The sequence below is a fragment of the Cydia pomonella genome, chromosome 12 (assembly GCF_033807575.1).
Source record: "Cydia pomonella isolate Wapato2018A chromosome 12, ilCydPomo1, whole genome shotgun sequence".
Classification (NCBI taxonomy): Eukaryota; Metazoa; Arthropoda; class Insecta; order Lepidoptera; family Tortricidae; genus Cydia; species Cydia pomonella.
Window position 1 is genome coordinate 11,013,733 of NC_084714.1, and position 16,464 is coordinate 11,030,196.

At 38.7% G+C, this 16,464-nt stretch overlaps 1 protein-coding gene across 2 annotated transcripts in view; it reads left to right on the forward strand.

The window, feature by feature from the left end:
* Positions 1-16,464, forward strand: part of LOC133523526 (nucleoprotein TPR) — a 57,144-nt gene that overhangs the window by 7,920 nt on the left and 32,760 nt on the right. For both annotated transcript variants that reach the window (XM_061859172.1, XM_061859171.1), the window contains exons 2-6: positions 2,191-7,080; positions 7,380-7,579; positions 12,741-12,830; positions 14,758-14,887; positions 15,649-15,962. In XM_061859172.1, the coding sequence (XP_061715156.1) occupies positions 2,191-7,080; positions 7,380-7,579; positions 12,741-12,830; positions 14,758-14,887; positions 15,649-15,962 (5,624 nt within the window). The remainder of the gene's footprint in view (positions 1-2,190; positions 7,081-7,379; positions 7,580-12,740; positions 12,831-14,757; positions 14,888-15,648; positions 15,963-16,464) is intronic.

Below are 16,464 nucleotides of genomic sequence, written 5' to 3' on the forward strand. Positions count from 1 at the left end.
TACGGTATCCAATAAAAAGTTTCTTAAGCGACTTAAATTTTTCATCAGTGGACTCGTCTTTCAAATCTTTGGATAGTCACTCGTAGTATGTAGGACTGAAAACACGCGGGGTTTTCCCTGCAAGTAATGCATCAACTTGCCAGAGACGTTTACTTTCGAAAACTACGACAAGTTAGTTCTGATCTGACAAACATTTCTGACAAATTTTAAACAAATATAGTGAGTAGTGCAAGTAGTGCATCATATATTATTTGGTAACGTTTATTTATTTGACAACGTTAAATGATAGGTGACGCTGCAACGGCTGGCAAACGCTAGTACAGAAACCCAGGGGACCAGGAAACCCTTTAATGAAAGCCAGTTACTAGGGAAATCGAGTTATTACACGTATTCTATATTCATTTACAATCCCTATTTTACAGCCTATTTATAAATCTATACGTAGTCCACTTACCAGCAACCAGAATTGATCAAATTTTCAAGAAAAACTACAAATTAATGATTTTTGTTAAGAATCCTGAAAATCAATGTCACGCCGATTTCACGCCGATCACGCCGCCGCCGCCGGTCATAAAATCATCGGACGCCGCTGCCGATGATTTTGCCATCGGCGGCGCACACCTCTAGGTCATATAACTTGTACGAAATGTTAAAGACGCTATCCGCAGTTAGTTAAAATTTTGTACCACCTTATGCGCTGAAATAGCTTTACTTACCCCCACCATGCACTTCGCACGTAGCCAAAAGGCATGGATATATCATTATAAAATGATTATAAATAAACAGTGAGAGCTCGCCAACTTGTCCGCACTGGCCCCAAAAAACGTAAATGTTTTATACCTTAAATAGAAAAACGTCCCATTTAATACATGTAAGATTTATGATTTTTGTGCGCACTTTAGTTAGAGTTGCTATCTCTAAAATTTGGAAACCAGGACAAGACGCGTGAAAACCCCGGATTTTAGAGTCGAGAACCCGGTCATGTCAACAAGTTTTTTTAAACAGGTTGTGCGTGTGTATGCTTGGTTTCGAAACACTTCGAAGTTTCGTGCATTTCATAATAAATAACTAATCTAGTATGTTGTTTTTTGAACAGAGTCCTTGAAGCGGCAGACCTCTAGGAACAAATGACCCCGTCAGAAAGATAAACTAATAGAATTTGCGAAAACGAAGCATGCCTATCATATTTATCGTAAAAACTGTACCCCCACATATGCGGTTAAAGTTCTTTGCACAAAGGTTAGGATAGCTACAGTAATCGAAAATTTGCGTTATTTAATTTTAGGTCAAGTCGAAAATCATACAATTTCCTTCGTACAAAAATCGCATTTGGTAATCATCGAAGAGCAGAGGAAGATCACACCAAACGTCCTGGAGTGCCGTTCTCTCGTTATTGGGTTCAAATCAAAAGTGTATTAAAAGAGAAGAATGAAACAGCCGAAAAACATTAACAATTCCAGCAGGTGATGGGCTGATTCAGGCAAATATGAAAAACGGGTCCGTAAAAAGCTGCCTGTCACTCTTACAGAAAAAAATATAATTAAAAAACTGGCAATTATCTAAATTAAAAGTCGCATTTCATTGCAGTTTTTCGAAAAACCTTTGTTCTCAATCGCATCAGGTTTTTTCATTTGAAGTTTACAGTTTTATTTCGGTACACTCCTTATTTATAGGACATCTACAAAAAAAGAATCTTCAGTGGTCAAATGAAATAGATGAGTCGATACGGATTTTTACGAATTATTCCATCTCACTCGCGCTTGCACAGTAGGGACCAAGGTATATATAAGGCCGACTATTCTAGAGCTCAGTCGCTCAGCTCAGCTCAGCTCATTCAGTCGTCGGACTTCGGACCGTCAACATCTCCGACCGTCAGGATGCCTCCTAGAGAGGCGAAACACGTGTTGTGTTTTGTACTTTCGGTGGTGAATTGTTATATTTATTTGCCTATTTATTTTTGCGGTGGGAGGGTGGGAACATTAATTGCATGTAATAATACGCAAGTAAGTATAACGGGTTAGCAATGATTGACTAGCACGTTATCTTTTCGCGGATTAGCAAAGTAATATTTTTTGTCTTAATTATTATTATTAAGTTGTATGGAGTGTGCACTTTAAGCTTACACATGTCTCTATGGTTTTGGTATATTCTGTGCATTTTTTAGAGTGTATTATTTCTTGTTTGTTGCAGGGGACAAGATATCTGAATTGGAGGGAGCAATAACTGAATTGACTGCAAAGTATGATGACGCTGCAAAAAAATTGCTGGTTGCTGATGAATCCGTTGCAGAACTAGAGAAGCAACTTACTACATTAAATGCAGAACAAGACAAAGCGCGCGATAAAATTGCTCGTTTGGAAAATGAAGCCATTTCTCTTAAAAGCGCGCGAGATGCTGCAGTGGATGAAAGAAATGACTTAACACGTATATTGGAAAGGCGAGACACGGAAATTGAACGGTTAACGGCTAACGAAGTATCGCTTTCACAACAACTGCGTGCAGCTATTGACGCAAAATGTGAAGCTCTTGCCCTTAATGACGAAACCCAAAGTAAAGAACTAGCTTTGCAATATCGTGAAAAACGAATAGAACAGGAAAGAACTCTCCTTAACTCTCAGATTTCTGGATTGACTGAAGAAGTCAACAGACTTACTTCGGAACTACAGACCGTAAGACTGAATAGTACCAGCAGACTAGTTAATGTCGAAACCCAATTAGCTGAAAAAATCGAAGAACTGAATGCCGCCAATGAAACGATTGCTCAGTTAAATGAGGTAAAAAAGAATTTAAATACCCGTGCCGAAAATCTAACACAGCGCCTTCTGGAACAAAGAGAAGTTGAAAACAAAATGACTGATAATTATAAAAAAGAATTGGATGCCAAAACGAAATTGGCCGATTTATTCAAAACTATGCATGATGATGCTGAGGCAAAAACTATGGAGCTAACTGAAGGCATCTCAGAACTGCAAAAGCTATTGAATGACGCCACAGAAAAATATGGTGAATTGGAAACGAAATATAAGCAGTCCGAATTAGATCATGAAGAACTGATGGAGAAGAAGAATGAAATCATTTCTTCTCTAAAAAATGAACTGGAACATGCAAATGACCTTTTAAAGGCTGCAAATGCACAAAATCTTGACATGGCTTTAAGTGACTTAGCTCCATCTGCAGCTACAGCTAGTAAGCTTTTGAAATCAGGAATGTCCTTAACTCAAATTTATTCACAGCTAGTAAAAGTCACTGATGAACTAGCACAAGAAAAAGAAGAAAATAGACGTCTTAACATAACCATCAATACTATCGTTCAAGAATTGGAAGAAAAGGCTCCAATGCTTCAAAAACAAAAAATAGAATATGAAGAAGCAATCGAAAGTAATACAGCATTATCTCAGCAAATTGATTCATTGGTGATTGAATGCAACAGGCTAAGAGACGACTATAATGAGTCCTCTAAAATTGCTAACCATTATAGTCGGGAAAACACTAGGCTCAAAGGAGAGCTTGCAGATTTGGGAAGACAGGTTTGTTTCTTGTTGAAGGAAATTGAACACAGTCGCGGAGGGTTACTTCCTAATGGTGACCATGATGCCTCTAATACTGCCTCAAATGTAACAAATTCCTCAGATATAAGTTCATCTAGGATCATATCCAAGACTTTAGTAACTTTCAGTGACATACAGGAGCTACAAGCAAACAATCAAAAACTGTTGCGCATGGTCCGCGATTTGACTGACAAGCAAGAAGAATTCGAGCGACACAAAGAACAATTTGAGACAGGAGAAATGCAAAATAAAATAGAATCATTGAAGAATAGAGTTCTGGAACTAACTGAAGCTCAAGACCGCCAGACTAAAATGGTGAATGGTCTAATTAGACAACGTGACATGTTTAAGAAATTGTATCATGACCTTATGAAAGGCAAACGCCACGAAATGAGTTCGGTATTGGAAGATATTGACATGGAAAAAGGAGATTCCTTTACTATGGATATTACTGAAAAACCCCAAAAACCAGCAGCTGAAACACCTGCTCTAGAAATAAAATTAAAAGAAACGGAGAAACACCTGGAACTATTGAAAGAGGAATATAAAACATACAAAGAGGAAAAACTAATAAACGAGAAGATGTTGTTTGAACAAATTGATAACATGCGACAAGAGATATCAAAACTAACGGCGGCAAATAGTAAATGCTCATCAACCTCGGAATATAATAATGAGAGGCTTAAAATCTTGCAAACAAATGTTACTACGTATAAAAAGCAAATTGCATCACTGGAAGAAAAGAACAAAGCATATAATGCGACCATTGCTAAGCATGAAGTTTCTCTGCAACACTTGCGCGATGAGGCGTTGAATGCTCAGGGTAAACTTGCTGCTGCTGAAATACAAGTAGAAAACTTGAGATTGGAATGCAAATTACTGAAAGACACTGAGTTACGGCTGCAGACTGAAAAAGAAATATTAAATCGAGAACGGCAGGGTCAATCTTTATTGTTGAAAAACCTCGAATTAATTAAGGCAAGCTTAGAGCGAGTTGAAGTTGAAACCCGAGCAAAAATTGAGTCGCGCTTGGACGAAGCAACGAGAGAATGTTCTGCTTTAAGAAGGAGGCTACAGGAAGAACAAGACAGATTTAGAGAATTAGCGTCACATCTTGAACGTCAAACTGAAACCGCTAAATCGCGTATGCAAGAAGAAAAAGATGCAGCAGACCAACTGAGAAAGGAAATGTCACAACTACGTGCAGATTTCTCTGAAAAGAATAAAGCTAATGAAGAACTTGCGAAAAAACTTAAGATTGCTTTGACACCTAATTCAGATGGTTCGTTTGATTCTATGAAGAAAATAAAAGAGTTGGAAAACAAACTTTCAGACAAAGAGGCAGAAATCCAATCTCTTCAAGAACAGTTGAATGTAGCAAAGGAACACATAAAACAATACTGTGACATATCAGAAGGCGCCGAAAAAGAGCTTAAAACACTTCATACTGAGTATGAAACATATAAGTCTGAAACAGAGGCGAAACTTTCCGGCTATACACAAAAATTACAACACCTTGAAGAAAAATGTGGAGAACTTGAAGCAGAGCTTACTCTACAAGCTAACGGAGAGCAGTCTACTAGTAATAATGCTCTAAGGCGAGAACTAGCAGAAGCTAAAGAAGAATTAAATACTACATTAGCTAATTATGATACTTCCCAGTCGGAGCTTGCAGCCATGCGAGCAGAGATAGCTAAAATGTCAGAAGCTGTCATTAAAGCTGAAGAAAAATATAATCATGAAATGATGCTTCATTCAACTGACATTCAAGCATTGTCTAGTGTTAAAGAAGAATTATCTAGAGCTCAAAATCAAATTAATGAATTAGTTGCCTTGAAAAATAATGCTGTTGAGAACTTAGAAACAGAAAAAGCTGCTTGGGCTGAGAGAGAAAAAATGATTGCTGCAGAAAACGCTCAGTTGATGGAGCGGTTTAAGGATCTGAATGACCAAAATTCATTGTTACATAACCAGATTCAAGCATTAGGTACTCAGTTGTCCGTTACGCATGCCTCAAGATCCATGTCAGAAAGCATGAACGAATCAGCCAACGATTCGTCCATGAATGTCTCTGTTTCTGAGGAAGATGGAAAATCGTCAGAACAATTGTTCCAAATTGTCAAGTTCCTTCGGAAAGAAAAAGATATTGCTATGGCGAAGTCTGACATTCTTAACGCAGAGAACATGCGACTAAAGTCGCAATTGGAAATAGCGGAGAAACAACTTGATAGTGCCAAGTTGGCGTTAGCTGCGGAAAGAGAAAAATCTGAAGTAAGCATGGTGACTGTGAACAGGCAATCTGATATTCTTAGGAAAGTGGAAACACTGAATGCTTTGACAGATAGCAACAGAATTCTTAGAGAAGAACGTGATACTTTAACAAGTCGCGTAGAGGAACTGACTGCATCAACCAGGCAGCTCGAGGAGAAATTAGCTCCACTACAGGAAAAGATCAATGACATGACTTCAAGGAATGAGACATTACAATCAGAAAACACATCACTTAAAGCAGATTCTGCTCGTTGGCGAACTCGTGTCAACGCGTTAGTCGAACGCGCCAACAAAACCAGCCCAGAAGACTGGAAGAGGCTCCAAAATGAAAGGGAGACTTTAGCTAAGATGTTAACCAGCGAAAAAGACAACTCCAGAAAGGCGAATGAGGAACTTGGGGCACTTAGAGTCGAGAAGAGTAAGTTAGAAGAGCAGTATACAGTATTATCACGGCAGCAAAGTACTTTGGTTGAAGAAAACAAGAGGTTAGCAGAGGAAATAAATACACTCAGGGATGACATGGCTAGAGTTACGGAAGAACTTACCAAGGTAAAGACAGAGCTTGCTTCAGCTCTTGAAACCAACGCCAAGCTTACTGAAGAAGTAGCCTGTAAAGATGCTTCTCTCAATGATATTAGAAACAAGGAAATGCAAATTCGAAAGATAGCTAAAAAATACAAGGTGCAGTATGAAGAGTTAGCTAAGACCGTTGAAGAAGAAAAGAAGAAAACAGAAGGGGAAGCTGCAGCCGCCGACGCTGCTTCGGCCGAGAGTGCTAAGAAGATGGATGCACAACTCGCTGAAATACAAGCTCAATTAGAAGCCGAGAAAGCCAATAATGAGAAATTAAAACAGGAAATTGAAAGTCTTAGAACAGCAAATACTGACAAAGAAGAGAAGGCCAAAGTAGTATTGAAACAAGCTAAGAATAAAATAGTTCAATTGACTGAGCTGAAAAATACACTGAGTCGCGAATTGGACGAGTCTCGTACTAAAATAGGTGCTATTGAGCAAAGTAATCGTGACGAACAAGACGTGAGGTTGGCTCTAATTAAGTCACAGTACGAGGGCCGTCTGTCACGACTCGAGAAGGAGCGGACAGAGGCTCAAGCGGAGAAGACTCGTGAAATCGAAGCGCTACAACAGAAGATTACGATGCTGCAACGGCAGCTTCAAAGCCAAGCCTCGGCGTCCAAGCAGCAGACTACTACGGAAAAAACTACGACGGACCCGCCCACGGCGAATATCAAACCGATGGCTGGTAAGTTCAATGTCCCATATTTTGATATTGCTAAAAGTCTATGGCAACATCTAAACTCTGGCTATGACTCTGCTGCCTCTGCCTAGTTTTCGACTTACTGTAAAATTAGCAGTTACCTTCTTTTCCTTCTATACAAATCTACTAGAATTAAATACTACTTGAAATCAGTCATTGACACGTTAGGCCAGCCTTCCAAATATGTTGCCATGATCGTTGCAAAACAATATTTACAAAGAGTTAAGAACAGAGGATTTCTAGTTTTGTTACTACAGTTCACACAACGAAAACTTTCGTTTTAGGCGTAGCTCAACAAAGCGCACATACGATGGCGCGCGGGCGCGGTGGCGAGACGCCGCTCGCGTCCATCCGGCCCATGGCGCAGGTCGGCCCCACGGCACCGCACGACGCGCACACGACGGAGTACATGCCTGCGTCATCCTCGCGCCCTTTGCCCCGCGCCGCCCTCGCTGCATCCACCGCCCCACCGGAATCCACGCAGGTTTGTGCAAGTCTTTACACCCGGCGAGGCGCTAACCTTCATTCTCGATAGATCCAAAATGGATCTAGTGTGAAATGTTTTTCTTGTTAGATCCAAATTTTTATGTTGACAGTTGAAACTGGATCTATAGAGAAAATACTTTATATAATTAGATCCATAAAATTGTACTTTTATCAAAATGGATCTATAGAGAATTTTTTCCTCTCAATAGATCAAACATGCAATACACGTAATATGTTTATGGATCTACTTAAGAGGAATTCCTAGTTGCGATTTTTCCATACAAACGCTCTCGACTGATTCCTCCCTGGATTTTTAACCTAGAGCAGTGATTTTTTCAAATAAGATCTATAGCATCAATATCTGTGCCGCTATGTTTTGCTTTTTTGGATTATTTTATTTTGAAGAAAGATACAGCGCCTCGAAAATCGCAAAAACGGCTAAATTGAATTGGCTGTAAAAAAAGGCACAGTATACAAATATGACAAAAAATATCCAAAAAATCAAAACATAGCGGCATAGATTATTTCTTCCTCTTGCAATTTCCAAAATTTCATAATGATTAGTTGCGTTTTGGAGGAGGAAACAGTCGAGAGCGAAACCTCGATTTTTGAGTTTTTTGCGAGTGAATTTCGGTCCGAGCTGCAGTTGTCCTTATCGCACGAATTGGAGGCGGAGACAGTTTCTAAATATACGTACACAGAAGGAATAGTGATGGGCATAACATCCTTATTAGGGATTGCAGAACCGGTACTGTTTTAAAGAACCGGGATTTCCCGGTACTTTCGGAACTGGTCTAATTATTTCATTATTTTAAATAAAACGACAGCATTTTGCGATTTGACCACCTTTCGTATTATAATTTAATAATCACATTTTCTTTTATTACGTAGTAGGCAATTTTTTTTAGAAATATAGTATTTTACATTGCTCACACTTGTGCGTCACAAGTAAAAGATAACTACTTTGATGTTTGCCACTAGATAGCAAATTTAATGAAATTACATTGACGAGGGGATTTATATATAAGTATCGCAGTCGTATTGTATAATCCGCCGTATTACATTGCGGCTAGTCGATATCAAAATAAGGGCCATTTTGAAATGCGGCGGTTCAACGATTAAGGTATGTTGGGTAAATACCGAATGCGGGTGAAGAACGTAGGACATTCATTTCCCCCTAATTTGGCTTTATTTTTTAATGTTGGCAACATTGTGTAAGACGCCATTTCATTGCGCCTCGACTGTCAGTGTCCCCGCGTCGCTCAGGGAGTCGGGCTTGTGCTATGTGCAATCACAGAGCAAGGTAAATTTCGCGAATTCTTCCTTCTATCCGATGTTCGCTCTGTAATTTATTTTGCGTATTCTGATGAAACTGTGTTTGTTTTTGTAATTATGTTAACAGACCTAGCACTGCTGTAGACCAATATCCGATATTGACCCTTCCAGGTAAAGATCGGACCAGAAACAATCAGATCTTTACCTATTTAAAAAATAGCAGTGATTATCAAACTTTAAATTTTCTTCAATTTACTTACTGACCTTAATTATCACATTTATTGTTTTCTTGATCACACTTTCGTACCATTATTATTATCCAGTACCACTACCAGCGCGACGGTTACTGACAATGTAATTTTTTTAATTTCCTCAACCCAAAGGTTGCCTTTTAGCGATAAGACCGCATGTTGTTTACCTGTGCTTATGTGTATGTTTTCTTTTGTATTGTTTCATTTATTGAGGTGTGCAATAAAGAGTATTTATATCGTATAGGGATGATGATACATGTTGAAATTTATAACAAAATCGAGTAAAATAGATAGCAAATGAGCAATTTTTCGCAATAAAGTACCTACACATACGGATGCATATGTAGATGTGCACGCATACATACATTGCTAGTTTCGGATAAAAAATAGAGATAGGGCTTCGAAATTAGTTTCCTTAAAATGCTTCAAGAGGGCTATCTTTTCCTATATATTTACTTTACTCTTTACATACGATCCTTACATTTTATCAAGAAAAAAAAAAGATTGTATATCAATCAATATATACATAATTGCAAAATTAAACCAACAAAATCGCAATTTTAATTATTTTCCATACTTCAAGATGGGCTCTCAGTGACCTTGACCTTTTTAAAGAACTACTTAGTCTTTTTGATTTCTAAGTTTGATTCTTTTTTTTTTGGCGACCTTCATTAAAAATGACTGGGCACGATTATTTTTTATTTTGATTTTTGTCCTTCCTACTTAAGTACTTCATATCTTCCAGTACATTCCATTCAATAAACAATACATTTACACTTTCCCTAAACCGGTACAGTTCACGAAATCTTAAATTGTCAAAACTACGCAACGTATCTATTATTTTAGTGGTTTTTTTTATTACTTCGGGTAAACCTTACAATAAGAGGTTTCTTAGCACATTGTTTACTTATCAAATTGCCTTATGACATAGGTATCAAAGTTTGAGAGCCACAATTTTGCCAATTTTTGTATCCGGGTTAAGATCGGATACAAAAGGGTAGACACCGGACCTATTTCTTTGTGATACCTTATTCTCTTTCCATTAGAAGCAAGTTTTTTTCACCATCCAATGTTCTCCCTTGATGGCAAAACACTCGTTACCCTAAAAAAAAGTATGTCTCATCTTTAGACAGGTACAAAACTAAAACCGTTCTATATTGAAGATTGCCAAAATTTAGGTCGAATCTACGGTTATTATTTAACGATTCGCTACGTACTTACTTCAAGAATCTATCACGTGTTGAGATCTCGAAAAAACATTTTTTCACGAGTTTTCTCAATTGGTCCCAAAATTGTCCGGCATTATCCCAACATACTTTACCCAGATTGTCATTGCGATACGTTCTTCAATAAGGCGGCCCAAGTTTAGCCCCATCGTACTACAAGTTAAATAGATTGTAGATTAACCATAGGTATATTTATACCTACTTACAAAATTTCACAACACACCATGATCACTCCCAACTTACTGATACGGATAGGTACAGTCAAGTGTAAAAATATGGGTGTACACATCTTACTCAAAAATATGTCCCATAGCATCTTATTCCAGTGTAATAAGAGCGTAGTACCATATTTATGAGACGATTCTTTCGATACATATTTTTGCACTTGACTGTACGACGACAACCGAAGCTGAGACATCATTCTTTTTTGCAGTTTTTACCTATATGGTAATTAATATCAAGCAATCAATCAATCATTTATTATTTCGTCATCATAGGTGTAAAATACATTTAGTACAGGTGATAGGGTGTTTGGTATTAGGGTGTAATAGATACAGTATAATATAAAAATGAAAAACAATATTACGTGGTAACAACAAAAACAACTTGCGTCGGGCAGCGCAGAATAAATTCCGTCTGGCTCGCGGACGATGTCGACGGAACGGCGCGCAATGAGCGAGCGCACGAGTCTCGCGTCTGTGTGCGCGCACTCACACTTAGATAGCTCCGGCTCCCGCCCACCGCAGCGCGACAGAAACATAGCTTCAAAAATTCGAGATTTGAAAAGTTGCTCAGCTAGGAATTGCTCTTAATGGATATGTTTCTAGTATTTTATTTATATTCTTTGGTATTTATGTATTTTATTTACTCGTGGACAATATGTTGGTTTTTTTTTTATACCACGACGGTGGCAAGCAAGCATACGGCCCGCCTGATGGTAAGCAGTCACCGTAGCCTATGGACGCCTGCAACTCCAGAGGTGTTACATGCGCGTTGCCGACCCTTTAAAAATCTGTACACTCCTTTTTTGAAGAACCTCATACTGTAGACCCTCGGGAAAACCTCGGCAGGTAGCTCATTCCACAACCGGAGCGTGCGCGGGAGGAAGTTCCTCTTAAACCGCACAGTGCGTGACCATTTAGGTTCTAAGGTGTGAGGATGAACACCCTGCCGACGGCGGGCGGTGCGGTGATAGAAAGTAGCCGTGGGCATCATGTCAAACAATTCTTCAGAGCACAGCCCATTGTACAAGCGGTAGAACACACATAAGGAGGCAAAGTCTCTCCTTAGACTTAAAGGTTCAATACCGCTTGTTTATTTTTAAACTGTTTGTACATTCCTTTAGTTTGTGTGTAAGAGAATATTTATTATAATAAATTAATTCAAATATATGTATTAGAATTTTTATTTATTGTAAAAGTAACAGATATGCGGTCTGTCAGAGTGCTTAAGGATTTACGTAACCTTTATTTTAACTGTTAGTATTGTTAGCAGATCTATAACTTAGGTAAAGCTTTGAGTTGTATAAAAACATTTTTTTGTATTTTTTAAATTGTAAAAGTCGTGATAGCATTGTGTGAACATGCGCGCAAAGTTTGTTATATTGTTATTCCATTTCTATCTGTGAGTACCTGTAATTGGCTTTGTATTGTTACCTAAATCTGCATAATGTTTTTATAGCTGTTGGTCCTCCTATAAATAAATAAATAAATACGGTTGGACCGATAATGTTGGATATAGTTTTCATGGAAAGTATTTATTAAGCTTTTGATTCTTTTGATTCACGATTTTTTTTTATTTATGGACCCATGGTTCAAAAGTTGGAGGGGGGGGCACATGTTTTTTTTTTCGGAGCGATTATTTCCGAAAATATTAACTTTATCAAAAATGGTTATTGGAGACCCTGATTCGTTTCGAAAGACCTGTCCAACGATACCACACACCATTGGGTTAAAGCAAAAAATTACGGAGACAGACCTCGAAGGAACCTCCAGTTTCGTCATCGCACGCCAAAATGCTAAGCCACCAGCGCTCACAATTATATTGCATCTATCGTTTAATTCAAGTAAAATTAACAAGGTACAGATTTTTTGATTGATACAAATACAAACAAATACAAAATACAAATACTTTATTAATAACGCCAAGTTACAAGATTGGATCTTGCGATAAAAAGAAGTCCCACTAGATCCATTTGTCATTTAAACTGGATCTATTACTAAAAAAAAGTTCTCGTTAGATCCATCGGCCGGAAGTTGCATCTAACAAATAAAAAAATTCTCACTAGATCCATCTTGGATCTATCGAGAATGAAGGGGCGCTAACCGTAGCAGATGTATGAACTACGAGACTATCTTTAATCCTCCTCAAATATTTCCTAAAAATAAATGATGTTCTTCAAATTCAGGATATGGACACCAGCGAAGCTGGTATGGGCAGTTCGGGTTCTAGCGACAGTTCTGCACAACCTTCGTCGCATTCCCAAGCTCCACAGCAAGTAAGTTGTTTAATATGTTAAACTTATAACCAGGGCCCGTACATTTCATGCCGTTGACAGAAAAATGACGTCACACTTCATAGAATTAGTATTTTCGTAATAATTAACCATTTGTCAACCTCTTTAGCTAACTGATACATATACTTGTCAATCAGTACAGAAACGTCTAACTGGCTTTCATCTTATTGTCACTCAAATAAATAATAGATTATTAATTTATTAAATAATACATATCTTTGATTTTTAACAGCGTAACAAGCTTTTATTCGCGTAATAAGTATTTATTTTAATACCCGTCAATAATTAAGTTATCTAAATTAGTATTGTTGTAAAAAAAACTCCCTGTATGTTAACTTACGTATTTTTTGTGTCAATGGCATGAAAAGTATTTTTGCGTCAACGGGCCCTGCTTATAACAAACCGTATTTCTACGTTATTGACATACTAGATTCCTGCCTCCCTTCTTATAAACTTCTACAATCCCGCATGTCACTTTATGAATGAATGAATGATTTATTGTGTGTATGGTAATTCAGATTACAATAGCAGGTACAATTTGCATATTACGAAATAGTTCAATTGCACACTACCTTTACAGGTGTGTACACGCTTGCATATACTTAGTACCATATTAATAAAAACTGAACTGATTATAATATGTCAAAAAATACCATTAAATAATCAAAATTAATAATAACTATGTGATTTCAATGTCCATATACTCTCTTAAACTATAAAAACATGTTTATAAGACAATCTCAAACTAAATTTTTAAATTGTTTTATGTCTAATATCTTAAATTTATCGGGCAAATTATAAATGTCAATGCACATTATATAACAATTTTTGGAGGCCAACTTCAGTCTTACATAGGGATTATATAACTTGTGTTCATATTGACTTCTTACCGCTCTAGAAGACATTGCCTGAACCTATTTAAACATATGTATATGCTTATAGACAAATAAACGCTTTTCCAAGATATACAGTCTATAAAAAGTTAAAATGCGATGTTCATTGAAGTAAGGACGACTCGATTCTAGGTGTTTAAGTCCAAATAAGGCTCTTATACAGCGCTTCTAGATAAAAAACAAATCATCCTTATCAACGGAGTTACCCCATATTATAATTCAGTACCGTTAAACAGAGTATATGTACCCATTGTATGACATAATTGCCGCTTGTAAAGATACAACCTGTCGAATCTTTCTAAGAGCAAAGACAAATTTGTTTATTTTGGAGCAAAGATTTTCTAAATGAGCCTTCCAATCACAGTGATGATCCAAAGTTATCCCTAAAAACTTAATTTGCGAAACTTCATCGATTGATGCACCATCATAATTTATATCCAATTTAAAAGTATTAGGTACTGCGAAATGTACAAAATTGCATACATTTTGTTTGAGAAACATTTACTTGTAAATTATTTATTGTTAACCATTGTATTGCTTGCGCTAAAGTCGTATTTATGTATCATCATTATAAGTAGTCAGATCATTCCCTTCTATAAATAATTATAGTCGTGGCATCAGCAAACACGATGCACTCATTTGATAACACATTAGGCAAATCATTTATTTAAATTATAAATAAGAGCGGTCTTAAAATACTTCCTTCCGGTACGCCATATAAGTTTTCAATGAATAACGATTGGTATGTCACAACGCTTTTGCTAAGCGGGCAATATTTAAGTCTGGACACACTCTATTTGACAGATATGTCTTAATCCAGTTTAGTGCAGGGCCACGAATCCTGTACTTATATAACTTTAAAAGCAATAGATTGTGACACAAAGTCAAACGCCTTACTCATGTCCATAAAAAGTGTAGTTACAGATTGCTTTAGCTTTTTCTATAGTACTTTAACTTAAAATTTTGCATTAATTTAGGTGGCATTACTTTTTACTAATAAAAAGTTTTTATTGCAGGCCGTAGCTCTAGTGATGCCTCGTATCGAGCAGCCGAGCGGTGCGAGCTCCGGCGCGGCCGTCTCCGGCTCGGCGTCTGCCGCAGTCACCAGTGTAGCTGCACCAGCTGCTCCTGCTGTTTCGTTGCAAGGTACTATTATTAAGCTCACACACATTTGCGCGTGGAATCGAGGAAAGTTTGAGTGGCGACCACAAAGCGTAAAGACCACAGCTAGTGAAGGCCTTCAACAAGATGGATTGAAGATGGCCGTAGCACTTCTAGTACTAGTGATGCCGATTATCGAGCAGCCGAGCGGCGTGGCCGTTTCCGGCTCGGCGTCGGCAGTTGCCACTAGCGTAATTGCAGCAGCTGCGCCTGCCGCTTTGTTGCAAGGTACTATTATTAAGCTCATACATTTATGCTTCTTACTCGTAAAACCGATGGGGCAATCAAGAGAGGCGACCACAAACCGTGAGTGCACCGCCAGTGTTGGCATTCAACAAGACGAAGATTTGAAGGAACCCCTGGTTGAGGGCAGTGTACAACCGGTCATTGTGGTGTCATTCTTGAGGTCCTATAGTGGAAGCAGTCTTATGTCCTTTAGTGGACGCTTGTCGGCTGATTTGATGATGCAGTAGCTTAGTTTGCTTAGCTTTGGCACAAACCCCAACTTCCTTAGATTAAATTAAAAACCATTTTATTCAATTAAATTCCAGGTATTTCTCTTTATCTCTTTGAGGATTTACATAGGTTACAATTTACCCGCATGGGCCATGTGTTATGGTTTACCTGGCTCAGAGGTGTTGAGAGGTGTACGTCGCTTTCTGCCCAGTGGATGCGAGCAACGTAAATACTCGCGTCGTATGCATGTTTCACTTCCACTCCCGGAGCTTATTATTATTATTATTCAGGCGCGACCAGCGGCACGCCTACATCCGCCGCCAGCGCACAGCCCTCCGGAGGCGTCAGCACGTCCCACGCTCCGGCCGGCGTCAGCACCACGCACCCGCCGGGCGTGAGCACGTCCCAGCCGCCGGGAGTGAGCACGTCGCACCCGCCGGGAGTGAGCACGTCGCACCCGCCGGGAGTGAGCACGTCGCACCCGCCTGGAGTGAGCACGTCGCACCCGCCGGGAGTGAGCACGTCGCAGCCGCCGCCCGATGCGCGCCCGCCCAAGCGCAGGCTCCAGTCGCGTCCCGTCACCGCCAAGCGGACCAGGGTACAGGTAACTACTGATCCCCGAACTCCCTCCTCTCGATTGACATTCTACGGTGGGTGAACCAGAACATCACCGGCAATAGAAACGTCCTGTCTTACAATGTCACGTTGTACGCAGCGTATGACTTAGATGATAAAATTAACCATAAAAAATACTAAAATTGATCTTTTTTTTTTAATCAGGCGTTATTTTTACGGCAACCCATACTCATCATATCTAGCCTAGTGCAATGACGACAATATTTATTATTTAAAACCGAACATCACATCTTACCTTACCTTACATCACAGACCAACCCCTATAGACTGAGCTTATAGGACGACTCGCGGTCACCACCCGTGTGGTTTATAGGGCACATATAATATTGCACGCGCGCCACTCTGATTAGTTGCGCCCAAGTTTACGACCTGATAGCAATGTGCCCGTCTGTATGAAAATAAAACATACATTTTTTAATTCGTTCCCTATAATGGTATATTGCAGCGTAAAATGGTGTGGCAAGTTATCT